This window comes from Hypanus sabinus, chromosome 12 (assembly GCF_030144855.1).
Source record: "Hypanus sabinus isolate sHypSab1 chromosome 12, sHypSab1.hap1, whole genome shotgun sequence".
NCBI classification, from domain to species: Eukaryota; Metazoa; Chordata; class Chondrichthyes; order Myliobatiformes; family Dasyatidae; genus Hypanus; species Hypanus sabinus.
Window position 1 is genome coordinate 74,211,577 of NC_082717.1, and position 26,797 is coordinate 74,238,373.

Sequence of the window (26,797 nt, forward strand, 5' to 3'; positions counted from 1 at the left end):
GCACCAGCAGTGAGGGCACTAATGATTGGTTAAGCACACAGGTAGAATGGATCTCTGAGAGCCGAATAGTATTGGGGGGGAGGAGGGGTGGGTTATAAAACAGAACAGAAACAATTAATCAATAGCAAGCTGAAAGAGAAATGACTCGCAAAACTAGGTGCACTATAAATAAATGTAAAGACCCATTCTCTCTCGTGCAGTCTACAATTATATAGAAATCATGGCACTGCTGCAGTGTCAGGTCTCTGAAATGTGCAGAATGTTGCTACTGTTAGAAAGTCACTCTTTGGTTTATAGCCAAGAAAGGTGCTTTACTTTTCAGAAATTTGGTCACATAAAAAATGGTTGATTCTTGAACACAACGGGAGTGCGATTGAATTTGGACAGGCTTACAAAATTACTACCATCAATCACACTGCCAGAGATCAGCTTTACTGATCTTAATCAGGAGTGACGGTCAGAGAATTGTGATTCAACCTATTCTGTAGCCTCGTCGCCATACAATATCATCCAAAAACAAATAGGTAGCTTTTTGCTGCATTCTTAATACAAGGCTACAAGGCTTTTGCACTATTATTGGAAGTTGATACTGAGTGCGGGAGAATGAGTAACAGAAAGGCTGGGTGTCTCTTTATGATGAAGAGAGAAAAGCAAAAGCAGGTCATTGGGAAGTTTCCATTGAGTAACTAAAGATCTGATGATGCTGGGAAAGACTTAGATCAACAGTCAGTGAATTTCGTTTTCAAACCGATATATTTTCAAATGAACAACTACACTTCTACTTTATCTGAAATTCCTGACTTTATGGCATAGTGTATTTTAGTTCCAATGTTAAGGATCCAAGACAAATTCATGTTTATGACATATTACATTAGAAGTTGTGCCATTTCTTAATTAGTGATTACATTAGCACTGCAAGAAGTTAGGCATTGAGTGAAAATTCCAGAGAATTTGCAACATTTCCCCTAGCCATTGAAAACAGGAACAAATAGAATATTCCAATTTACTGAATAAGGGAGAAATTTCTGGACCAGGTTGTCAATAGAGACATTTGAGATCAGAACACAGGTGTCATATAATAAAAAATCTCTTTAATGGGAAACTAATATAATAGAGCCAAAATAGATACTTGATATTCTTCACAAAGGCTACAACAAATTAAATGTGGATTGTCATTTCTTCACTACACTAGTAGGTGTTGAGCTTAAGATCTATGGAAGTAAAATAAAGCCTTTGGTCATTGGGAAAAATAAATGTTGTAGTCGAGGAAAATACCTCAAGAAATGTTTTTGTATCTATTTTTGATCTTGCTTGTTGCTAGCATTTTGAAAGTGAGTAGACTTTGTTAGGAGGTAGGTTACCACAAGAGATATGGTGAAGCTATGTGATTTTTTTTGAACCTGCAATAAAATAATATCAATGGGATCTGAGCCCCAGTCTGAGATTCATATGTAGCAAGTAAAATGCATACAAAAATTGTTCATTTTATTTGAAGGAATTGTACACCATCAGCTATACATGGGCTGGCCAAGGTAGACGTTTTTTTCTTTACAGACAATAGGGCAGTATTGTGGGAGCAATACCATCCTACAAGCAGCTTTTAATTGGTGAAGGGTCATTATCGGAACTGCCGGATTTCCTGATGCTGTAGAAACACACTGTAATACCGGCATGTAGTTAAGGTCTCATCAGCACCTTGTCAAGAGAAAGTGGGCATGTGCAATAAGTCTTGGGTATGGTTGTGTCATCCAGAGAGGGTGGAATAAATAAAAAATAATGAGGGTGATCTGAGCTAGAATCAAGATCAAGGCTTGAATGTACTTAATGATCAAGCAAGGAAAAAGCAAATGTAATAAACCAAGTAACTTAATTTTTAGTTGCTAATTTGTTGCTGTTATTACATATAGTTCAGAATTCATGTTTAGAGGTTACAGCTTACTGCACATGGTCAGATCCTGTATCATCACCTGTCATATGTCCACATGCTCAAATAATAGACTATTACATAACATACAAGAACACACTCAGGCATTTAACAAATTAGTGATAATAAACATGCTCTGGTAACAAGTCTTTTCATAAAAGGTTGTTTGGTGAATGGTGACGACAAAGGAGCACAGGTTGATTGATTATGTAAACATTTCATCTGAGAATTATATTTGGATTGTGCCAGCCTTCCAGGAAGCTGGGATTAGCCATATTCTTTTCACATGCTCTTTTGTTTTGACATTTTTTTTCCTCCAAAACACTAGGTGACATTTCAAAGCAATGATGAACCCACCTGCATGATGTATTAAGATGAATCTCAACATGCTAAAATCCATCACCGCACACAGTTCATTCATTGCTGCTTTAACTGAACATGTTTACAACATACACTATTACCCACATCACATGACACATAAAATAGGTAATTCTTAAGTGATATGTCAAATGCCAACAAACTGAGTGTGTTCCAGTAATACTCTATTATTTAGATTTTCATAATAAGTCTTGATATTGGTACACTGAGCATGCAGGGGTACTTCTCAGAAAGACAAGGTCAAGAATGGGTGTCTCTGCTGCAGCATGCCTGATTTGTTTACGCATTAAACTGACTGGAGCCTACACTATGAAATATATGCCTTTAAATAGTATTATTTCTCTGCATGCCACACGCTCATCCTGCCAATATTGCCAAGCGTGGATGAGCTGCACAAGGCTTAGTGTGAGCCTTGGGTGCCCAGATGCTTTGGCAGGCAGGCAGGCAGTCAGGCAGACAGCACCTACTTGTTACATGGACAGGCACAAAGACCACAGAATTTTCCTAGATCTGTCAAATTCTTTTCTGCTTCTTTCATGTCCTTATTGATTTGGTCCATTCCTTCCTCGATGCGTTCCAGTTGTTCTGATTAAACACAAGATTGTTTTTTTTTAAATCGCCACACAATGAAGCAGATGAGAAAGAAAGGACATAGAAGAAAGACAATTCAAAAGGAAAAACTTCAGACATTCACTTTGACAGCTGGACAGTCCACATCAGAGCAGGGCACCCAGTACCTACTTGTTACAAGGACATATGAAAAGGCCACAGCATTTCCCTAAATCTTTTAAAGTTTTCTCAGCTTCCTTCATGTCTTGGTTGATATGGTTCATCCCATCTTCCACACGATCAAGTTGTTCTGGTCAGGATAAAGGGATGATAGTAGTGGAATGAATTTTGGTTTACATTGACCAAAGACATGAATAATGTCAATGTAGACTAAATTATGAAGATAAAGAAAAGGTCTCTACTTTGATGCATTGTTCCTATAACATGCATACTGAATGCTGGACCAAAATGTTGTTGTTGAAGTATCTAAAAAGGAAATAGGTTATTAAATAGTAAAATTTTATGATGCTATAGAACTGTTAATAATTATGTTCTGAAAGTTAAGGAAATACTCAGCAGATAGAATAACAACTTTTAAAAGATGTTTTTGGACCGGGGGTCCCAACCTTTTCAAGCCATGGGCCCCTACCATTAACTAAGGGGCCTGCAGACCTCAGTCTGGGACACCTGCCTTGGACTGATAGATGAATTAGTAAAGTTTTGACGGATATCGATTAAACACAGGTAAATGAGACTTGCTTGGATGGCCATCTTGGTCAGCATGGACCAGATGAGTCAAAAGACCTTTTTCAGCACTGTGATTCAGTGATTATTAAATTATTTTACAAAAGGAAGCTCAACTTCACTTGTCGGTTATTTGTCATGATTCCATGGGTAATTACTTTTTCTGAGGCAGAGTGCCAGCGTCAGTCCAGAGAGCTGAATACACCATCTGAACTGACACTCCTCAGCAGAAGAAGAGGGTATTACCTTACAGAAAACATATTCAAACAAAGCCACATATATCATCACAGTTGGGTGTAAATAATTCTATAACACCATCTGAAAAATAGAAATGTTGTTCTACTCCATAACTTCTTCAAAAGTTTCACCAAGATCAACTTTACTAAAAAGGATTTGCCTAAACAGTGGATTTTACCTGTTTTTTGAGGGTTTTATTATACATATCCTATGTGTAGTGCCAATGCTCAATCAGATTCATCTCCCTTACCCACTCTCCCCCTCAAAAACAAATTGTCAGATTGCCCAAAATTATATTCACAACAACATTAGAGTGGTTTAATAAAAACATTTAAAGTATTTGTCTGGGCTGCCCTCCCAGTGGTCAAAGATCTCCTTCCTGAATTGTAGTGTGGATTTCATCCATGCTGAAAAGGTACAACAGACAAGATCATCACCACGCATCTATTCCAAGAAAACACATCAATTATTCTACATGATGTTTATCAAATGTTTCATGTATCACCAGGGTCCTGGAGGAACGTAGTTTTGTTTTTACTGTGTACTGTACCAGCAATCTATGGTTGAAATGACAATATAACTTGACTTGAGTTGACTTGAAATTTACAAAGTGTTTATGTCTGTCAGTCTAAGAGAGATTGCAGAGAATCCTTCTCACACATGGTGCCCTCAAAAATTTGACTCCATTGTACACGTGCAAGGTATAATTCCAGCCAACAGGCTAATCACAGACTAAATCTTGGTAAAGCATCTTGTGTCCTCACTTGAAACTTCTCAGTCTACCTAGCCGCTATATTGGACCACATCTCTAACAAGATGGAAAACCTTTCATCTTTGTTTCTTCCACTGCAGAACATCAGGTCACTTCCACGTCAGTCATCTCCAACTTTAGTCACTGAGCTGCAGTACATGGAAGGGTGTGTGTGTGTATGGTGAAAGTTTGCTCTTATCCCCAGGATCCATCCCTCTTCAGAACCTGCAGGAGTCATGTACTCTTCCCAGAAACTCGCCATCAGAAGAATCTTCTGAGGAAAAGGGTCTGCTTTATTTTCCTGGAACCCCTTATGGGCAGAAGAATATAGACAAATGGTTGGCTGCACTCATGTGAAGCCACATAAATGTTGCCAAATATCCAGTGCTCATAATGAAATCAAGTACTGATCCTGATGCTGGTGCATTTGCTCTGATGCAGCATCGAGGATCAGACTGAGAGATGTAGCAGAGACCATCTACAATCACTGGAAAGATCCTATGGTGACGAACAGGAGAATCAGTTTGACCTTGACCTCCACAGGGAGGACAGATCTGGCGTAAGAGAATGGCAGAATGCCTTCCTGCAAAACATTATGTATCTCAGTCATGACAGCCTTGAAAAACATGAATATATTGTTCATCATGCAGTCTAGGTAGGATGTGGTGCTTCTCTTGGAGTAGCCTCATCACAGCTGGCATGTCCCAGACTCGTGCATTGAGGTGTCAATCCCAACTTCATAGTTAGGATCTAGTAATGGAGTGCAGTCAGCAATGCAGCTGAGAGAAGTAATTCCTATTAATCTGTTCACCCACTGTGACTGGAACTGACTGCAGTTTATGCAGTTGACCAGTCAAGTCTCCCAATGTTAAGAGAATTTTTTTTTCAAATAAACATAAATGCAACCAAACAGGACAATGTAATTCTTCTTATATCGTTATATTCTACACTATTCTTGGTTGGTGCGGCTGTAACGAAACCCAATTTCCCTCGGGATCAACAAAGTATGTCTATCTGTCTGTCAAAAAGTATGTTTAGTGAGGGCTATGGTTGTACCTTAAAATCCCAGTTTTGTCAGTAAGGAATGATATTTGCTCGTGATGGTTTGAAATGTGTAATGATTCCTTAGAAACCTGCCAGCTAAAATGAATTGTGGACAGAAATGTGCCTGTGTTAATTTTCTTGAGCAAGTTCTCCCAGAAATTATCACTAGCACTATCTAAAGCTGTTGTATTTATTCTCAGTTTGTTCCACTGATGGATCCAGTTCCCGGGCATTATTTAGGAAATTATTTTATTGCAGTTTATGGGAACATTAAGGGTACAAATTGGCTCCATGTTTCCTACTCTACCAGTGTTTATGACAATGCGTGTTGAAAAGTTCTGAGTTTACAAAAGGTGTATGAACAAGTCTGCAATTAGAAAAAAACAGCTTGAATCACAATTCTGATAAAAGATTGCTGACCCGAACCATTGACTCAACTTCTCTTTTCATCTTCTGAATGTTTTCAGCATTTTCTGTTTTTGTATTACTTTTAAGAAGTCATCATCATTATGTGCCTTGTCGTGTGATGTAGGTGATCATGGTCTTTTGACGATGATTGTTCTTGGCGAATTTTTCTACAGAAGTGGTTCGCCACTATCTTCTGCTGGACCGTGTCTATACAAGATGGGTGACCCCAGCCATTAACAATACTCTTTAGAGAATGTTTGCCTGGTGTCAGTGGTCATATAACCAGGACTTGTGATATGCACCAGCTGCTCATATGAGCATCCACTACCTGCTCCCATGGCTTTGTATATCGAAAGGATAGGCAGGAAGGCACGGGCGGTGGCGTGGCTCTGTTGGTAAGAGATGGACATTTAGAAAGAGGTGATATAGGATTGGAAAATGTTGAATCTTTGTGGGTGGAGTTAAGAAACTGCAAGGGTAAAAAAAAATTATGGGAATCATATATAGGCTTCCAAATAGTAACCAAGATGTTGGGTTGAGATTGATCCTGTCATACATTTGGAATAACAAAAGCTCTAGAGTGAATAAATCCTTATTGCAAAAATCAAAAAAAGATGGAGGACTGGTGTTACCAAACTTTGGATTTTATTATTGGGCAATTAATATTCATTATATCACCTTCTGGATTCACGGTATAGACAATCATAGTTACATTTGGAGGAGAATTCAGTAAGGGGGTTTTCTTTAGTTTTTTTATTGGGAGCTCCTCTTCCTTTTTTGTTCTACAGGATAGGTAGACAAGGTCTTAGTCCCATTGTTAAACAAACTTTAAAAATTTGGTTTCAATTTCGTAGATTTTTCAATTTAAATAACTTTATTCTTTCTAGTAATATCCATTTTAACTTTTTCTTTAAACCATCAATTTTGGATAAGGCTTTTTTAACATGGAAAACTAAGGGAATAAAAACTTTTTTAGATCTGTTTTTAGAGGACTGTTTAATGTCTTTTTCACAGCTAGTGGATAAATATGATATATCTAATGCACATTTTTTTAGATACTTACAAGTTAGGAATTTTTTAAGTGATTTCTTACCGAATTATCCATTTGTTCATTTACCAAATATGATACATGCTATCTTTCAGTTGAAACCATTTCAAAAAGGATTGGTAGCCATTATATATAAACAGTTAATGAACTCACGTATGATGCCTAATGATAAGGTTAAACGTGCTTGGGAAATGGAGCTTCAGGATTCACTTTCAGATGATCAATGGAATAAAATTTATCATTTAGTTAATAACTCATCTACCTGCACACGTCACTCCCTAATTCAGTTCAAGATAGTGCACAGGGCACATATGTCAAAAGATAAACTTGCACATATTTTTTCTAATATAAATTCTACCTGTGATAGATGTAACACTGAGGTGGCTACCCTAACTCATATGTTTTGGGTCCTGTACAAAGTTAAATAAATTTTGGAGAGATGTTTTTATAACGTTATCAAAAGTCATAGGTGTGGACTTACAACCTAATTCATTTACAGCAATCTTTGAGATTATTCCAAAGGAAGCAGGAAGTTTTCCTGCTTCCACTTAACATGTGATAGCCTTTTCAATTTTATTGGCCAGGAGAGCTATTTTGTTATACTGGAAAGATTCTAATCCACCTACTGTGTTTTTTGGCTCTCCTCGATTATGTCTTGTTTAAACTTGGAGAAAATTCGAAGTCGGACCTTCGATACATCTTTTAAATTTGAGCAAACCTGGTGATCTTTTATTCAATATTTTCATATGATATAATTTTTGTATTCTATCTTTTTTTAGGTAAAATATATATTTTTAAATTTTTTGTATATTTTTTTCTCTCTCTGTGCAGTTTCAGATCTGACCAGAAGGATGTTTTCTTTTTATTTCTTGTAATTTTATCCTCAAATGGACTGCCCAGACTTCTTTTTTTTTGTTTTAGGTTAGTTTAGTGGGTTTTTTTTTAATTATAAAAAATTTCCAGTCTTTTTTTTTGTATGAATTCCCAAGAGGAGTTGTGATTCTTTGTTTATATATAATAGTTCAATATAACATTTACATGACTTTGACAGTATAAACTCTTTTAAACAACACACACAAAATGCTGGTAGAACACAGCAGGCTAAGCAGCATCTATGGGGAGAAGTGATGTTGATGTTTTGGGCCGAGACCCTTTGTTGTTTTGTACATTTATTGCATTATGTATTTGATATAACTTCTCCTCTGATTTGTATCTATTCATTTTTTTAAAAATCAATTTTAAAAAATTGAAAATGAGATTGCAAAGGGAGCTGGAAAAAGCATGTAATAAGAGTAATGTCACAATGTATTGCGGGACTTCAATATGCAAGCAGATTGGGAAAATCATGTTTGTGTCATATCACAAGAGTGGGAATTAGTTGAATACCTACAAAATGGCTTTTTAGAGCAGCTTGTGCTTGACCCTACTTGGGGAAAGGCTATCTTAGATTGGGTGATGTGTAATAAACCAGATCTTAATAAGGAGCTTAATGTAAGGGAACCCCTAGGAGACAGTGATCATAGCATGTTTAAATTCATACTGCAATTTGAGAGCGAGAAGCATATGTCACATGTATCAGTATAAAATAAAGGGAATTACAGAGTCATGAGAGAGGATTGGAGGAAAATGTGGCCCATGTGGATTGGAGGAAGATACTAGTGGGGCTGACAGCAGAGCAGAGGTGGCTGAAATTTCCGGGAATAGTTCAAAAGGCACAGTATCAATACGCCCCACAGAAGCAGTTCTCAAATGGCAGAGGTAGGCAACTGTGGTTGATTAGGGAAGGTAAGGACAGCATAAAAGCCAAGGGAAGGTCATTTAAGGTAGCAAAAGTGAGTGGAAAGTTGGGTGATTGGAAAGTTTTTAAAATCCAACGAAAAGCAAATAAAAATACCTTTTGTATTTTTACAAAAACACAAAAGGAAGGGAAAAGATGAAATATGAGGGCAAACTAGCCAATAATACAAAGCAGGAGACTAAACATTTTTTCAAGTTAAAGAGTGAAAAGGAGGAGAGAGTTGATATTAGACCTCTAGTGAGGTAGTAATGGGGACAAGAAATAGCAGATGAACTTAATGAGTACTTTGCATCTGTCTTCACTGTGAAAGACACTAGCAATGTGTAAGATGCGTAAGCATCAGAGAGCAGGAGTGAGTGCCATTGCTATTACAATGGAAAAAGTGTTAGGCAAACTGACAGGTCATAAGTTTGATACGTCACCTGGATCAGATGGACTACATCCCAGAGTCCTAAGAGAAATTGCTGAAGAGATAATGGATGCATTGGTCATGATCTTTCAAGAATCACTCGATTCTGGCATGATCCCGGAGGACTGGAAAATTGCAAATGTCACCACTCTTTAAGAAAGGAGGAAGGTAAAAGAAAGGAAATTGTAGGCCATTTAGTCTAATTTCAGTGGTCGGAAAAGTGTTGGTGTTTATTATTAAGGATGAGGTTTCGGGGTACTTGAAGACTACTGATAACATAAGTCAAGGTCAGCATAGTTTCTGTCAAGGGAAATCTGGCCTGACAAATCTGTTAGAGTTCTTCAAGGAAGTAACCAGCAAGGTGGACAAAGGAGAGGTAGTAGATGTCATTTACTTAAATTTTCAAAGGGTATTTTATAAGTTGTTACAAGAAAGGTACTGGCATGGATACAGGAATGGCTGACAGTCAGGAGGCAGTGAGTGGTCTTTTCTGGTTGGTTGCCAGTGACTAGTGGTGTTCCTCAGGGGCCAGTATTGGAACCCATACTTTTCACATTATTTGTCAATGATTTAGATAATAGAAAAGTTTGCAGATGGTACAAAGATAGGTGAAGATGTAGGGAGTGCTGAGGAAGCAATGCAATTGCAGCAGGATTTAGGCAAACTGGAAGAATCGGCAAAAGAGTGGCAGATGGAATACAATATTGGGAAATGTATGATAATGCATTTTAATAAAAAGAACAATAGTACAAACTATTATCTAAATGGGAAGAAAATTCAAACATTAGAATGAAGAGGAACTTAGAAGTCCTCATGCAAGACTCCCAGAGATTTAATTTGCAGGTTGAGTCTGTGGTAAAGACTGCAAATACAATCATGGCATTTGTTTCAAGGGGAATCGAATATAAAACAAGGAGATAATGCTGAAGCTTTATAAGACACTAGTCAGGCCGCACTTGGAGTATTTTCAACGGTTTTGGGACCCTTATCTCAGAAAGGATGCGTTGTTATTGGAAAGGGTCCAGAGGAGGTTCACGAGGATGATTCCAGGAATAAGGGGGTTAACATATGGGAGCATTTCGCAGCTTTGGGCCTGTACTCACTGGAATTTAGAAGAGTGCGTGGGGATCTCATTGAAAGCTACCGAATGTTGAAAAGACTAGATAAGGTAGATATGGAAAGGATGTTTCCTCTGGTTGGGGTATCCAGAACCAGTGGGCACAGCCTCAAATTTGTGGGCAACTTTTTAGTACAGAGGCTAGGAAGAAATTTTTTAGCCAGACAGTAGAGAATTTGTGAAATGCTCTGCCACAGACTGCGTTGGAGGCTAGGTCCATGGGTATTTTCGAAGTGGAAGTTGATAGTTTCCTGATTGGTCATGGCATTCACAGATATTGTGAGAAAGCAGGTGTATGGGGTTGAGTGGGGTCCTGGGTTCAGCCATGATGTAACGGTGGAGTAGACTTAATGGACTGAATGGCCTAATCCTGCTCCTAATGACCTATGGTCTAAGGAAAACTCAATTATCACTGGGGGGGGGGGTGAGTAATTTTGTTATGTCCAACTAATTTTGGAAACTCTAGTACTCTGATGCATGGACTACTTGAAATTGTCTCAGTGACCCCCAGACTTTGAAGCCTATGATGTATACTGATGGAAAATTGCAGAAATATGGAGCACTCCAAGGACACGAACAAAACATTTAGTGGTCTAAATGAAAGATATAGGAAGTCAATGAGGATAAGGGAACTGAATATTAGGAAGGAGTACAATGGATGGTCTATCTTTAAACCTCTTTTGCTGACTGTGACCAAAGACAGCCTCAAAATCTTGTTTTGTTCCACTTGTAGATATTTTTTCCAAGGTGTCAAAACTTTGCAATCCACAATTGCAATCGGTTTGATTGTGAAAAGCATAGCCTTAGCAATGCAAATTGTTAAACAGAACAACTCATCAGAGACTATTCTGAAATAGCACTGTTACCAGCATGGATGTGATGGACTGGGTGGCTTCGGTCTGTGCTATATCCCTCCAGGCTATGTAACTGAGAAGTCCAAAACCGAAATTCATCAGCTGTGAGCGGAACTGAAACCCCAAAGGAGGATTTTCTAAATTGTACACTGTGATTAACTATCAATAGCTTCAGAGAAAGACATGTATAATGGAAACTCACTACACAAACAATGTTAATCAACTGCCTGATGGGTGTCTCACTCTCATTTTAACGAATTGCAACTGCCCAGACGATCACCTGCTATGTGTATTTAAAAGTCCTTACAGTCTGTGGGGAACAATGTGCGGAACAAAGAGATTCAATTACTGATGCAGAATGCTGTCAATCTATAAGCAATTTTGCATTTCTTACAGAAAGGAATAGAATGGAGCAGAATATAAAATAATGATTGAATCTTACTTCTGTTCAACCACCATCACTAATCATGATCAGATCTAGTTCCCAAAATCATTAATCATCCCAAACTATTTTAGGTTTATTACTTACTTTTATTTATCCTGTGGTTAAAACTAAAAGGATGTTTATTTTATCAGATGACTTATATATCTTATCTTTGTTTAATAAAACTATATGGAATAAAATAGTAACATTGTTTAGTTTTTGTCCTGCTATGAGAAAATATTACTAACCATCACCACGTTCAAATGCACATTTATTATTTTTGTTGTAGTTATAAAGAACACCAGATTTTCTTTATACTCATTGTATTCCCTAATTCACCATACAAAATATGATTATAATATAGCATCTTATATGAACACAAAAAATTCTGCAGATGCTGGAAATCCAAAGCAACACACACAAAATGCTGGAGGAACTCAGCAGTTCAGGCAGCATCTACGGAAATGAACAGACAACGTTTTGGGCCGAGAGCCCTCTTCAGGAGGAAAGGAAGGGAGAAGATGCCAGAATAAAAAGGTGGGGGGAGGGGAAGGAGGACAGAGGGTAAGAAAGGTGAGAGGCTGGAAAGGAAGGAATCGGATAGGAGAGGAGAGTAGACCATAGCAGAAAGAGGAGGAGGAAGGGACCCGGGAGAGGTGATAGGCAGGTGAGGCCAGAGTGGGGGAGCAGAGGGGAGGAGGAGGGAATATTTTTTTAACCAGAAGGAGAAATCAATATCCATGCCATCACAAGAAAGAAAAAAATCCACAATTGCTGGAAATCCAAGCAACACACATAAAATGCAGGAGGAACTCAGCAGGCCAGGCAGCATCTATGGAAAAGAGGCCCGAAACTGTGAGTGCCTCCAGTATTTTGTGTGTGTTTCATGCCATCAGGTTGGAGACTACTCAGACAGAATATAAGCTGTTGCTCGTCCACTCTGAGGGTGGCCTCACTTGTACCACAACAGGAGACCATGGACTGACATGTTGGAACAGAAATGGGAATTAAATTATAATGCTTGGCCACTGGGAATTTCCACTTTTGGTGAACGGAGCAGAGGTGCTCAATGAAGTGGTCCCCCTATTTACAATGGGTCTCACCAGTGCAGAGGAGGCCACATTGGGAGCACTGGACACAATAGATGAGCCTGAATGGAGGTGAGGGAGGAGGTGAATGGGCACGTGTAACACTTTGGCCACTTGCAGGGATAGGGGATGGGAGGGAGATTCATGGGGAGGGACGAGTGGACAAGTAAATCACACAGGGAGCGATCCCTGCAGAAAGCAGAGAGGACGAGGTGGTAAAGGTATGTTTGGTGGTAGGATCTCTTTGGAAATGGCAAAAGTTGTGGAAAATGATATGTTGGATGCAAAGGCTTAAGAGCTGGTAGGTACGGACAAAAGGAACTCTGTCACTGTTAAGGCAGCAGAAAGATGGAGTGCAGTTTGGGAAATGGAGGAGATGCAGGCGAGGGCAGCATAATGGTGGAGCAAGGGAAACCTATTCTTTGAAGAATGAGAATTCTCTGATATTGGAAAAAAGCCTCATCATCAGAACAGATGTAGAGGAGACAAAGGAACTGAGAAAAGGAAATACTATAGTATTTTTACAAGAGTCAGGGTGGAAAAATATATAGTCAACATAACCGTGGGTATCAGTGGGTTTATAAAAGCTTTTGGTCAACAGTTTGTCTGCAAAGATGGAGACAGAGATCAAGGAAGGGGAAGGAGGTGTCAGAAATGGACCATGAGTTTAAGGGTAGGGTGGAAGTTGGAGGCAAAATTGATGAAAGTTTCAGCTCAGCATGGGTACATGAAGCAGCACCAATATGGTCATCAATGTAGCTCAGGAAGAGTTGGGGAGCATTACTGTGACAGCTTGGAACATGGATTGTTCCACATAGCCAACAAAAAGGCAGGCATAGCTGGGGCCCATGCAGGTGCCCATGGTTACCCCCTCAAGGCTGGAGAAAGTGGGCGGAGACAAAGGAAAAATTGTTGAGGGTGAGTACCAGTTCTGTCAAATGGAGGAGGTTTGTGGTGGTTCTTTTATTGAGAAAGAAGCGGAGAGCTTTAAACCCATCTTTATGGGGGATAGAAGTGTGTAGGGACTGGACATCCATGGTGAAAATTAGGTGGTCAGGGCTAGGGAATTGAAAATTAGTGAGCAGATTGCGAGGCATGAGAAGAGTTGAGGATGTAAGCAGAAGGGACTGAATCAAGGGGATGGAATGGAGTTGAGGTACGAGGACATAAGTTCAATGGGGCAGCAGCAGGCAGAAACAATGGGCCTACCCTGATGTTCAGGTTTGCAGATCTTGCGTAGGAGGTAGAAGCAAGCGGAGTGAGCTAAGGGAACTTCGAGTTTGGTGGCAGTGGATGGGATCTTATATACCTTCATTTTTCCTTAACTTTTATTCAATTGTATAACTAGTCTGAATTTACAATATATTATTACTGCCTCCTGGATTACTCAACATAACTATCAAGCTCATAACTCCTCCCTTATGAATACCCGGCTTCAAAAATTTCTACATCTTTCTCTGATGTCTCGTTACCATCCCCTTTTGCATCTTTCAACATTTGTTTTATGATCCTTCCTACCCTCCTATTTTTACAAATGTTCCTTTCTGTTCCTTCCTTTCTTATCTCTTCCCCATCGCAACATATCCCAGACTATGCTCCATGTCTCTGTATCTGCTACCCATGGGGTATTGACCAAAAACACTGAACTCAGTTTCTCCCTTCACAAATGCTTTGTGACCTGATGAAAATCTTCAGCAATATTAACATGTTTGACCATGGAAAACTTTATAATATAGTCATTAAAGTTGCTCTACAAATGCATGTTCTTCATTTTCCTTTTTTCTCTCTTTTTATGTTTCCTTCAGTTTTTTCTCTTTCTCTCTCTCCTTCTCTATATCTATTACTCCATCGATCTTTTATTTATTGAATACTAAATGACAGTGGAAGACAGATGTCCTACCAGTTCTCAAAATAAGGCAATACAGCCCAATTTTATCTAAGAAATTGACTTAAAAGGAAAATCATCTTGTTTGCTTCATTCCTAAGAACATAAAGCAAGTTTGAGATTTTTTTGAGTTAGGTTCATGACTAGGTCAAATTCATTTAATTATTTAATGGCTGTGAAGTACCATTGCTGTTTTAAAATATTCCTACTTTGCACAGTGCTTGTTAATTCACTTGACACATTTTGCCATGTGACTCAAAGGATTTCTCTGTCAGTGCCATCAACACCTTTGGGTTTATAACCTTATTTATAGTCCTGACTGATGATGAGTTACAGTTTCACATCTGCGCTTGACTTTCAGATCCATTAAAGCTAGAGAGTCTGGAACTAGTTGGTCAGGCCATTTTGAAATGAAGTAATAAGGCATTCCTTTTCATGGTGGGTTATAACGTTTTCGAACTCCTTAATCTGGCGGGTCGTGGGTGATGAATTATTAAGGTTATTTACCACTGAGATCAATAGATTTGTGAACACTATAGGAATCCATGAAGGTCCTGGCAGGGGGAAATAATACATCAATCTAATATCTTGCTTCTAAAGGCCAGAAATAGAAAAATGACACAGGAGATGTGAGAACTGGATGGGATGTGGACTCCAGAGGTAGGATTATTCATGATGTTTTATTACAATAGAAAGCTATAATGAGCAACATGACCTACTACAGCTTTTACTTCTTATGTGTTTTAGATTTTCTGTGCTTGGTAGGGACAAGATTTGGTTTTATAATTGGTGTTATTTGATGAGTTTTTCTTGTTCATCACAAAAACATCCAGAGGAGAAGGAAATGCAGATCACTTGAGTCAGGGAGAGAACTGGTGGAGATCTTTCAAAGATTTCCTCAGAGTGGCACTGATCTATGCCTTTTTTCTGTCTTGAGCCTTTAGAAATGATGGCAACCTCCTGATTACATGATAACAGAATTAAACTTCAGCATGGTGGCATTTAAAAGGTATCTAGCGTAGGGAGTGGAGGGACCTGAAACACATGCAACTCTACAAAATGCTGAAGGAAATCAGCAGGCCAGGCAGCAGCTATAGAGAGGAAGAAACAGTCAACGTTTCAGGCTGTTTCAGGCTGAGACCTTTCATTGGTCCTGATGAAAGTCTCAGTCAAAAACATCAAGTATTTATTCCTTTCCATAGATGCTGCCTGACCTATTGAGTTCCTCCAGCATTTTGAGTGTGATGCTCTGAATGAAGCGCACGCTGGCAAGTAAATTTGGTTGAGATTGCCATTACGTTGACACAAAATGGAGGGTTATGGGGTAATGTGGGCCTAGTACTTTTTTTTAAGGATTATAGGGGTTGGCACAACATGGAGGGCTGAAGGCCCTGTACTGTGCTGTAGTGTTCTATGGTTCTATGGTTCTAATATCAAGGCCGAAGGGCCTGTTCCTGTGCATTACTACTTTATTTTCTATCTTCTGTCCAACATATTCAGTTGCTTTATCAAAATGTGGAATATAATCATCCTCATGAATGATAAGTTACAACTTACTTATCTTGTCAGGATCTTCAGCCAGGATCTTCAGAAATGGAGGTCACTGATACTGTAAAGAATGGTGCGAAGCACTACATTATTATGCCACCCCTAAGGAAGTGTATGGTCATGCACTTTGGAAGAAGGAATAAAGGCATAGACTATTTTCTAAATGGGGAGAAAACTCGAATATCAAAGATGCAAAGGGAAATGGGAAACCATGTGCAGGACAATGAATTTATATATGGCATTGGTCAGACTGCATTTGAGGTATTGTGAGCTGTTTAGGGACCCTAACTAAAAAAATGTGTGCTAGCATTGGAGAGAATCCAGAGGAGGTTTACTAGAATGATTCTGAGAATGAAAGGGTTAATGTATGAGGAGCATTTGATGGCTCTGGGCTGTACTCACTGGAATTTAGAATAATAAGGAGGGATCTCAGTGAAGCCAATTGAATATTGAAAGGCTTTGACAGAGTGGATGTGGAGAGGATGTTTCCTATAGTGGATGAGTCTAGGACAGGCATGGGCAAACTACGGCCCACGGGCCATATGCAGCCCGTTAAGCTTTTTAATTCGGCCCGCAGAACTTGATGAAATTATATTAATAAACCTTGTTAACGTTTTTTCCCCACAATTCTGGCGTTTTCCCAATAGATGACGCACTCTATATACATTTGTGGTGACCCATTTCCTGGCACATCCGAACCAGCTCACAATTAGCCAGCGTTCCGGCTAAGGGAGATAGCCTGCGGGGATTTGCGAGCACAGAGCTTTGGAGCCTCTGCGCCACGGGGGGCAGGTTGAGGGAGGCTTAAAAGTGAGGCTGGGGATTTTTTCTTCGACTGCAGTTACCGACTCCATGTCGTAACTTTAGCGCTGCATGTAGCACACCGCTACACATTGACCTTTGTTGAGGTGCAGCGTATTACTCCACATTTGCGCTTTACTCTTTGTTCAGCTCGACCTATTTGTGTGAACAGGCGTTCAGCGTCATGAACATCAACAAAGCCAGCCACAGATCCAAGTTAACTGACCAATGCCTCAGATCCATCCTGAGAATCGCCACAACAAAACTAAATCCAGACTTTGATGCGCTGGCTAAAAAGGGAGACCAACAACACTGTTCCCACTGAAATTAAAAATAAGTTTCTTCGTTGTGTTATGTAAAAAATGCATTTGAAAATATTTTTTTCAATAAGCCTTACATGTTACATGTCATTTCTGTTAAGTGATGGACATGAGTAGTGCGCAGATGCACGTACGTTCTCAAAATAAAAAATGCGCTCCAGATCAAATAACGCACTCCGCATACTGGTGCGCTGTCACTGTTCTGTCTTTGTGCTGGTCGTTGTTGAGTTTTGGCACAGGGGACAATTGAATAAGAAGGAGCAGGACAAGTAGACCTGCATCTCCTACCGTTTTTGAAATAAAGACAGTCAGGAGGAGAGTGATGATGATAATATCTTGAAGGATAACAGAATTTTCAGTGCTTTAAAGTAATAACTGTTACTATTAAAAAAAGCTGTATTTTATTCATTTAATTTTCAGTGTTTTAAAAGTCATTTCAATAAATAGCTAAATACCATGGGACTTCAAAGACAGATATTTTGTTGTAATGCATTTGTTCATTTTCAATTGAAATTAAAGCACATGATTTCTACATATCCCATGATATTTTATTTTCTCTTATGAGGTGTATTACCAAAACACTCCGTCCATCTGCTCCTGGTCCGGCCCCCCTGTCAAATTTTAGAACCCTTTGTGGCCCACAAGTCAAAAAGTTTGCCCACCCCTGGTCTAGGATCAGAGGGCACAACCTCAGAACAGAGGGACGCCCATTTAGAACAGATTTCTAAAGGATTTAGAAGGAATTTCTTTAGTCAGTGGATACTGAATCTGGGGATTTCTTTGCCATGGATGGCTGTTGAGGCCAAGTCATTGAATATATTTAAAGCGGAAGTTGATAGGCTCTTAGTTGGTCAGGATGCCAAAGGTTACAATGAGAAGACAGGAGAATGGGATTGAGAGGGATAATAAATCAGACATGATCGAATAGAAGAGCAAACTGATGGGCCAAATGGTCTTATCCTACTCTTATGTCTTATGGGTCCAATTATATAGGATCAGCCATCTTGGACCTCAGGACACCCCAACAGGAAGGATGTTTAGGGGTGGTGTCACACATCCATCAAAGCTGTCAAGGCTTAGTAAGAACTTTAGAAAGTCTCTGATATTAAAGTTGTTTAAACTATTAAAATTATGAATTAATATCATAAAGTTATTAAACACATTAAAACATCATTACATAGTTAAAGCTTCATAAAAAGTAAAAAACGAAATTTGACTTTCCCTTCTCAACCTCTAGATTTACAGCAGGACTGCTCACATCAGGAGGTACTGTACTTGCCTCGAGTTCTATTGTTGCTGCTGCAAGTGGTGACAAAGTCAAGTGCAGGGGAACAAAGGATGTGTGATTAAGAACCCCTTCCATCATCAAAAGCCCCCACCAGTTTAGAGAATAAGCTCTTAGCAGAGAACAAGTCCTTTAATTTATTGTAGTTTTTCCTTGTTTTCATAAGGCTATTGCTGAGGTAGTCTTGGCTGTCTTTCAGTGGCTGGTTTCAGGCTAACCAACAATGGTTCAAAACATTTTTGAAATATCCCTCCAACAGAGTTATCAACATGGGCTAACAGATAACCAGACTGGTAGCTCTCCCAACACTTTCACACAATACAATGTTGACTCAGTTTTTTAACTCAAAGCTGCCTGATCAGCTGAGTGCTTCCAGCTTTGGTGTTGGATTTCCAGTATCTGGAGCTTTTTTTGCTTCAATTACCTTCATACTAGTACTTGATCTGGTCCATAAACTGCATAATATCTCAGGTTAAAATTCTCCACTGTATTTCAGGAATGAGAAGGAGCAGAGGCCTTGGCAAGACTCATTTGATAAGTGAAATGTTGTCCCCTACACATTAAAGTTTAAAACCCAATGATGCAACATTACATACTTAAAGTACTCCATTTCTTTTTAAAATCTTATTTGAAATGACATCTTTATCGTGTTTAATCAAAGAGAAAGAAAATGGCCGGCTTTTGATTAACTGGAAAATGGAAAAAATGTCATTTTGAGATGTAATATACAGAGTCACAGTACCATACAGTATCAGGTAGATTGATGGCTTGGTTATGGGTGCTACCAATCATACTCTTGCTGCAGGTGTAGCAGTTTAGAAGGTGGTGGTATGAATGGGTAGTTGCATATTGTCCATCTCTAACATCTCCTTCTTAAGTCAAACCTCCAGGAAATTCCCACAAGTCTCCAGAAAAGAGAATAGACTGTTCAAAGCATTCTAAGATCAAAAATCACAACTGGGTGATAGGTGGCAGAACAAAGAAGTAAAAAAAATCACTTTAAAATTTTTAAAAATAGTATCGTTGGCCTGACTGCATCTGAGGCTACGGCTGCAGAGTTACACACTGATCTGCAATGGGGCCAATCTGTTAAAGCAGAGAATGGCATTGTGTTGAGTGTATTCAGCAACAATGCTAATGATTGACCAACTTTAGCAGTAAAGGGCTTGAATCACATGCACACAAATGTAATCAGAAAGTAACAGTAAAGCTCAGCACTTTTGTCATTGCTGTGATGAAAGTTACAAAGGAAATTTAAGCCATGAATACAATGAAGTTCTAACCCATGTACCAACATATTCTAGTGCTGCAATAGTCTGTCTCAGTTAGGCAATCTATAATAACAGCTTCCATTAATATATCCTCAATCGGGATACACCTTTCAAGGCTCTTTGTGGAGGTAAGGGAAAAAGGAATTCCCTAAATAGATGGTAATTATTAACACTACGTGAGGGAAATTTATTGAAGAATTAAAGTGCTCAACCTTACGTCAATGATTTCAGGTCCGTGAGTCTCAAGCAGCCAAATCTACAATGACATGGCAATCAGTTGATGTCATGAATGGGCATTAACTTCAGCTGGGGTAGACTTGCTTGGTTAAAGGGAACAGCAGGTACAACACAACAAGAATTATTGAGTCTCCAGAAAAATAAAAGAAAGTTTCTTTTAATGTCCTTGTGACCCCAGAACACTGTAATGTGCTTCACAAACAAAGAAGTATTTTTTGAAATGTCTGTAATAAAATCTCAATTGATAATAACCAACTCATCTATTGATAAGGATTAAATGTCAGCAAGGATAAGGCCAGGTGTTCCTCTGCACTTGCAAGAAAGTATGAAAGGCTAGACAAACTTCAGTTTAACGTTCCATCCAAAAGACATACTAAAAATGTTCATCATCACTTTAGCGAGCTGTTACTTAATTTAAATGCTTTAGGTCCCTGAACAAGGAGATCAGTCCATAAATATCTGATTCAGAAATGAGTGCACTCCTGATGCGTCAGAACAGACACCCAAGTACTCCTTCTCAAAGTGAATATTGGACTTAATGGAGATGCTTCTGGACCATTGTATTGGATTAGTGTAGCTATTCTGAGTGAATCTGTCCATATCCTCTGGCTATGATGCATAATATTATAAATGTACTATTACATTCTATGTATAGAACTAGAATTTGCGGTTGTTTCACTTACTTTCTATAATTTTGTCAGTTAAGAAAAGTATGTTCAACAAAGTTAACTATTCTCCTCTTCCAATTACATAAAAGTGCATTCAAGCTAATTGTGATGCAATATATTTTAGAGGTAGGAAGTTAGTTTTCTATATTCAACTTGGGCATATTTACAGAGGGATGCAACTGACTGATATTTTAGTTTCAAACTAAATTAGGTCCCCATGAAGAGTTTCAGTCTGAATCGTCGACTGTTTATTCATAGATGCTGCCTGACCTGCGGACTTCCTCCGGCATTTTGTGTATGTTGTTCTCAATTTCCAGCATCTGCAAAATCTCTAGTGTCAAAGTTATATAGAGATCAAGAGAGCAGGAAAATGGATCATTAACTGATACCACGGCTTAGGTATTTGTATAACCTCCAAAGAAAATGAAGAGCATCCTGCAACCTTCTCTGCTAAAGAACATACAATGATTCAACCTTGATTTTTATAATTTAATGTGGCCACAACTTTATCATTTTCTTCAGAATCCTACACATGTTAAAGTAACAAAAAAGGTGTCAGGACTGACGTAAGAAACTTACCAACTTTTAACAACCTAGCTAACTATTTTTCATCAGGTGGATAAACGTAATTTTGACCCCTTATACTTATATGCATGTAAATCAGATGAGGTACTCCTGCTGTTGCATCTCTCTAACCTGACTCTTCCCTTAATTTAAAAAACCCCTATGACACATCTCAATAAAGGCTCAAGATGTTTCTCATTTATATTGATCTCTCATGTTCCTGAACCTGCAATGTAAAGGTCTCCCACCCTTCTTGAATAATGGGGCACATTTATTGCTATGTGCCTTAGAGTGACTGGGAACATCCAGGCACTATCATGGTCTCTATTAGGCATGCCTCTCCCTCAATGTTGCAAAAACAAAGGAGCTGGTTGCAGATTACAGGAGGAATAGAGATGGCTAATCCCTACTGACATCAATGGATCTGGGGTTGAGAGGGTAAACAGCTTTAAGTTCCTCGGTATCCACATCACCAAGGATCTATTTTGCCTCAGATGGTTGAGGAAGTTTGGTATGGGCCCCCAAATCCTAAGAACTTTCTACAGGGGCACAATTGAGAGCATCCTGACTGGCTGCATCACTGCCTGGTATGGGTACTGTACCTCCCTTAATCGCAAGATTCTGCAGAGAGTGGTGCGGACAGCCCAGTGTATCTGTAGTTGTGAACTTCCCATGATTCAGGACAAGGACAGGTGTGTAAAAGGGGCCCGTAGGATCATTGGGGACCCAAGCCATCCCAACCACAATCTATTCCAGCTGTTACATGGAATATGCGGCTAAACAACTCATCTCACACACAACATCCACTGTATGACTTCGAGCCTTCTGTTTTCATTGTTTTGAACTGAAGCTGCCAATTTTGGCTTTTGAGTGTCAGTGTAAATCAAGGTGAATAAACAACTTCCCTGTTTTTTAATACACAAATGCACAGAATTAAAATGACACACCACAACCACCATTTCATCTTCTTCAAGTAGTTCACCATTTTTAAAAATAAATGCTTTATTGATCAGAAAAAAATATCTCAAAGCATAGGGTAAACATTGAAACATTTCAATCTTACCTCCTTGTTCATCCAACATAACCAAAGTCCTGATTCCAGCATCCTTACTCTATTCACCAAACAATCAGAACAAGAAGGAGGAAAGGAGAGAAAATCAGTTAGAAAACCAGGTTAAAATAAAAGTTTCCAAAGAATGTCACAAAGAAAATAAATGAAATCAAGTTCAGTTTGCAGTTGGAGTGCAGAAATTACTGAAGCTCTACAGTCGAAATACATATAATGTTATTTCATATTATATAACTGCAGTTATTATAAATTCGTGACACTATGACTTCATAACCAAGTTAACAGACTCACAGAGATAAAGAAACATTGCAGCAGGAGCAATTACTGGCAATGTATGACAGTGGATTGAGTTTCAGAATCGTGAGGTAACTCAACACGTACACAGACATTAACAAATTTAGTCTTTCTCATGCATTTAAAGAGTCTAATTGCTATTGAATTCATGCTGGGATCAAAAAAGCATCCAAATGAAAATGATCCCTAAGCCATATTAGAATTCAAAAGATACGTAGAGCAGCAGCTAACGTTTCAAGGGTAATTTATTCCAGAATCATACATCCTGTCACAACAGACTATGCCATCCAATTAGTTCTTTATCTGCACCCCCTGCTGATCTTCAGTATTTATCAACATTGATTGGCTAAAATATTCCTCAGTCAAGGTAGGGAATGGTTGGATTATTCCTTGTAACTGCTAAAGAATGTGAGGAATCCTGATTGGAGTACTGTAGTCTCGTAGACTTCTGCTGCACAGAAGTCAGGAATTTCCTCAGTATTTTGAAGGTAAGTTCTGGTATTTCTGCAGAAAATTGTTTGCAGAATTTTCAGGTCATTATTGCATCTGCTTCCAGAGCCCTTTCAGGCACTGCACTTCAGATCACAACAAAAAGGTCTGTTAAACATAACTCCTCATACTCTCTGCCTTTTTGTCAATTCTGTTAAACCCAATGACATCTGCTTAACAATTCCTCCAACTCTGGAAGCATCTTCACCTCTATAAAACCTTTCAATGATAGAGCTTATTTTTCCAAGGCTTGTTCAAACTGAAAGCCTGCAACATGATTGATCAGTGTCAAACTTTTGACACTGATACTTAAAACTACACATCAGCAAGCATTGCCTTAGATCATTTAACAGTTTGCATTAAAATGAAATCTGACAGCACTGAAGATTATTTCAAGTTTCATGAGTTGATTTCTAAGAGCACATGTTGCTTCTGAACAAATTAAGATGACATGCAGAGAGTTATTTGGTACATATAAAAATTAGCATATATACTCAGGATTTTACAGACTTAAGCATAGAGTTGGGATTCATCTTCAATTGGCCCAGGTGCTTCCTTACACAATTCACCTTAACATGACTGAGAATATTCTGGCATCAATTTGCATAAAACTTGACTTCCATTGCTGGTAGAAATTACAGCTTCTGGGTGCAACCTAGGACCCTTATTGATCATTCACAGAAATATAACGCCAATGCTATGACACTGATATCATGTACACAACATTAATCAGTTTTGAACCAATATTGGACATAACAACAATTGTCCATTCGCTGTTCACACCTGCTTTGTACCAATCGAATTTGAAATTAATTGTGATTTTTATAAGTGACCTGGATGAAGAAGTAGAAGGGCGAGTAAGTAAGTTTGCTGATGACACAAAGGTTAGAGGTGCTGTGGATATTCTGGAGGGGTGTCAGGTCAAATTTGAAGGCAGAATATAAAATTAATGGTAAGACTCTTGGCAGTTGTGGAGGTTCAGAGAAATCTCGAGGTCCACGTTCATAGGACACTCAAAGCTGCTGTGCAGGCTGAATATGTTGTTAAGAAGGTGTATGGTGTGTGGTTGGCATTCATCAATCGTGGGACAGAGTTCAAGAGCCATGAGGTAATGTTACAGTTATATAAGACCTTGGCCAGACCCCACTTGAAGCACCTTGTTCAGTTCCGGTCACCTCACTACAGGAAGGATGTGGATACTATACAAAGAGTACAGAGGAGATTTACAAGGATATTGCCTGGATTGGAGAGCATACCTAATGAGAATAGGTTGAGTGAACTTGGCCTTTCCTTCTTGGAGCAAAGGAGGATGAGAGGTGACTTGATAGAGGTGTATAAGGTGATGAGAGGCATTGATCATGTGGATAGTCAGAGGCTTTTTCCCAGGGCTGAAATGGCTAACATGAGGGGAGATAGTTTTAAGTTGCTTGGAAGTAGATACAGAGGGGATATCAGGGGCAAGTTTCTCCACACAGAGAGTGGTGGGTGCTTGGACTGCACTGCCAGTCAAGGTGGTAGAGGCAGATACAATAGGGTCTTTTAAGAGCTTAGAAAAATAGAGGGCTCTGCACTAGGGAAATTCTAGGCAGTTTCTGGAGTAGATTACATGGTCAGCACAACATTGTGGGCTGAACGGCCTGTAATGTGCTGTAGATTTCTATGTTCTATGCTCTATGTTCTGTATAATTACTAAAACTTCAGGCCAAAGTATTGGAATCACTCTCAGCTGCTCTCTGAACTCTCAGAAGTGCATTGGCAATAAGCATGTCTAATCTGCACAGTTTGAAAAATGGACTTTTACAGATGAGATTGATGATTAGTTTTAAATATAAAATCATCTCCGTGACCTGCTCATTAATACCTGGACATTAAATTACAGCTAAATGCTTTCCTTTCCAGATCAGTTCAATGCCATCTATTCATAGTGTAGAAATAACCCTTCTCTCTTCAATGGAAGAACTTTCACATTTATGAACATCAAAATCTATTGGCTACGATGTAACCTTATTCACTTAATTGGTCAAGATCTTTTTGAATTCAATCAATTTGTCTTAACCCTCATCTTCAAGCCACTTAACTCAGCGTCACATTTAATCTGCTAATGTTATTATATTGTAAGTACCTCCTACATATTATTCATGAACAGTCGAACAGAAGCTTGAAAAGCTTTAATAGATTCATCGAGACCGGTTTCATTATCACTGGTCTTTTGTGTTTTAATTACTTCCCACCTCCTCTTTCATTTTCAACCAATTTCCATCCTGTCCCCCTCTGCTGATGGCATTGTCTTGGTTTTGTGGTAAGGCCCAACCTTGACGAAAGGATCATTGTTCTTGTGTAAATCTATATTTTATCTGTGAGCTGTCTGTTTAACGATGGAGGACAGGACAGACAATTCTCATAGGAGCCTCTGAAGGTACTTCAATATGTCAATCTTCCTAAACCAGGGTTCTGAAACCCACTTTTCTATTGCTAAGTTTTCAGTCATGACCAGAAATTGACCACATTGTAAAATGCTTTCAAGAAGTATCTATTTTTATCTAAATTTTCAGAACCAACCACCATATTCACTCATTGTGGTAGCTTACTGCACTGATCCAAATGCAGTGGGCCAAACATTCTCACACACTGTACTGAAAAGTCATTCTGTGAAACGGAGCAGAGACCAAGCAGTAACTAGGCCTCAGACAGTGAATCCTGCCCCCACTTCATCCAGGTGGTCTTTTCATAGACTGCGGTTGTCAAAGGTCTTAAACTATTTAAGAATGCCCCTGATGGGCAGACAGATAAATATAATTCAACTAGGATTATGTCATAAAAATGCCAAAGAATACAGCATTTTCAATTGAAATGTTTTGTAATACTCTTTCTGTCACTGAGTCCAATACTGGAACTCCCATCTAATCATATTGTGAGAGAACTTTGTCCACAAGATTTGCAAAAACTGTAGCTCACTATATCTGTCGTAAAGACTCTAAGAATGGATGGTAATTGTAGATCTGTCCTTTGAAAAATACTCACCTTTCTCTGACTCTAAAACACACAATGTCTGTCCTACATTTCACCTTCAGACCATAAACCAATTAGCCCTTGCTCATCCAAATTATTGATTCAGGAACATTGCTCGGACTCCATTAATATATGATAAACCCACTGTGACATGTCTCCACAGCAGCAAGTTCAGACGGTACTTCATTACATTCAAAATATTTAATAAGATATAAAAGGAACATCAGAAACAATAGTATGTGACTTTCATTCCTTACATCTCTTTAATATGAACCCAATTGATTTGGTAAATACAATCTAGCATCTTATTTGCATGTATAATGCCTCTTCCTTCTGCTTAAAAGTGGTGAGGACTTTGGGCCCCTTGAAATACTTTGGCTCATCCATGGGTAGACATGCACTATATGTTTACTTCTAAGCTTGCATTTGTCTTAAAGAAACCTATGACCATTCATGAGGTCTGCTCCGAACTCCTTCAGTTTCTCTCTGTATTGTACTGAATTTGTTCTTCGAGCCCATATGATGAAATCCACCTGCACCAATTTCCACACCCCTCCTCCTACCACCACCCACAGCATTTCTAC

The 26,797-nt window shown here is 38.8% G+C and overlaps 1 protein-coding gene across 2 annotated transcripts in view; it reads right to left on the reverse strand.

The window, feature by feature from the left end:
* The window catches only part of LOC132403017 (synaptosomal-associated protein 25), a 69,764-nt gene that overhangs the window by 6,800 nt on the left and 36,167 nt on the right, over nucleotides 1-26,797 (reverse strand). For both annotated transcript variants that reach the window (XM_059986222.1, XM_059986221.1), the window contains exons 4-5: nucleotides 22,416-22,464; nucleotides 2,770-2,887 (exon numbers count right to left, since the gene is read on the reverse strand). In XM_059986222.1, the coding sequence (XP_059842205.1) occupies nucleotides 2,770-2,887; nucleotides 22,416-22,464 (167 nt within the window). The remainder of the gene's footprint in view (nucleotides 1-2,769; nucleotides 2,888-22,415; nucleotides 22,465-26,797) is intronic.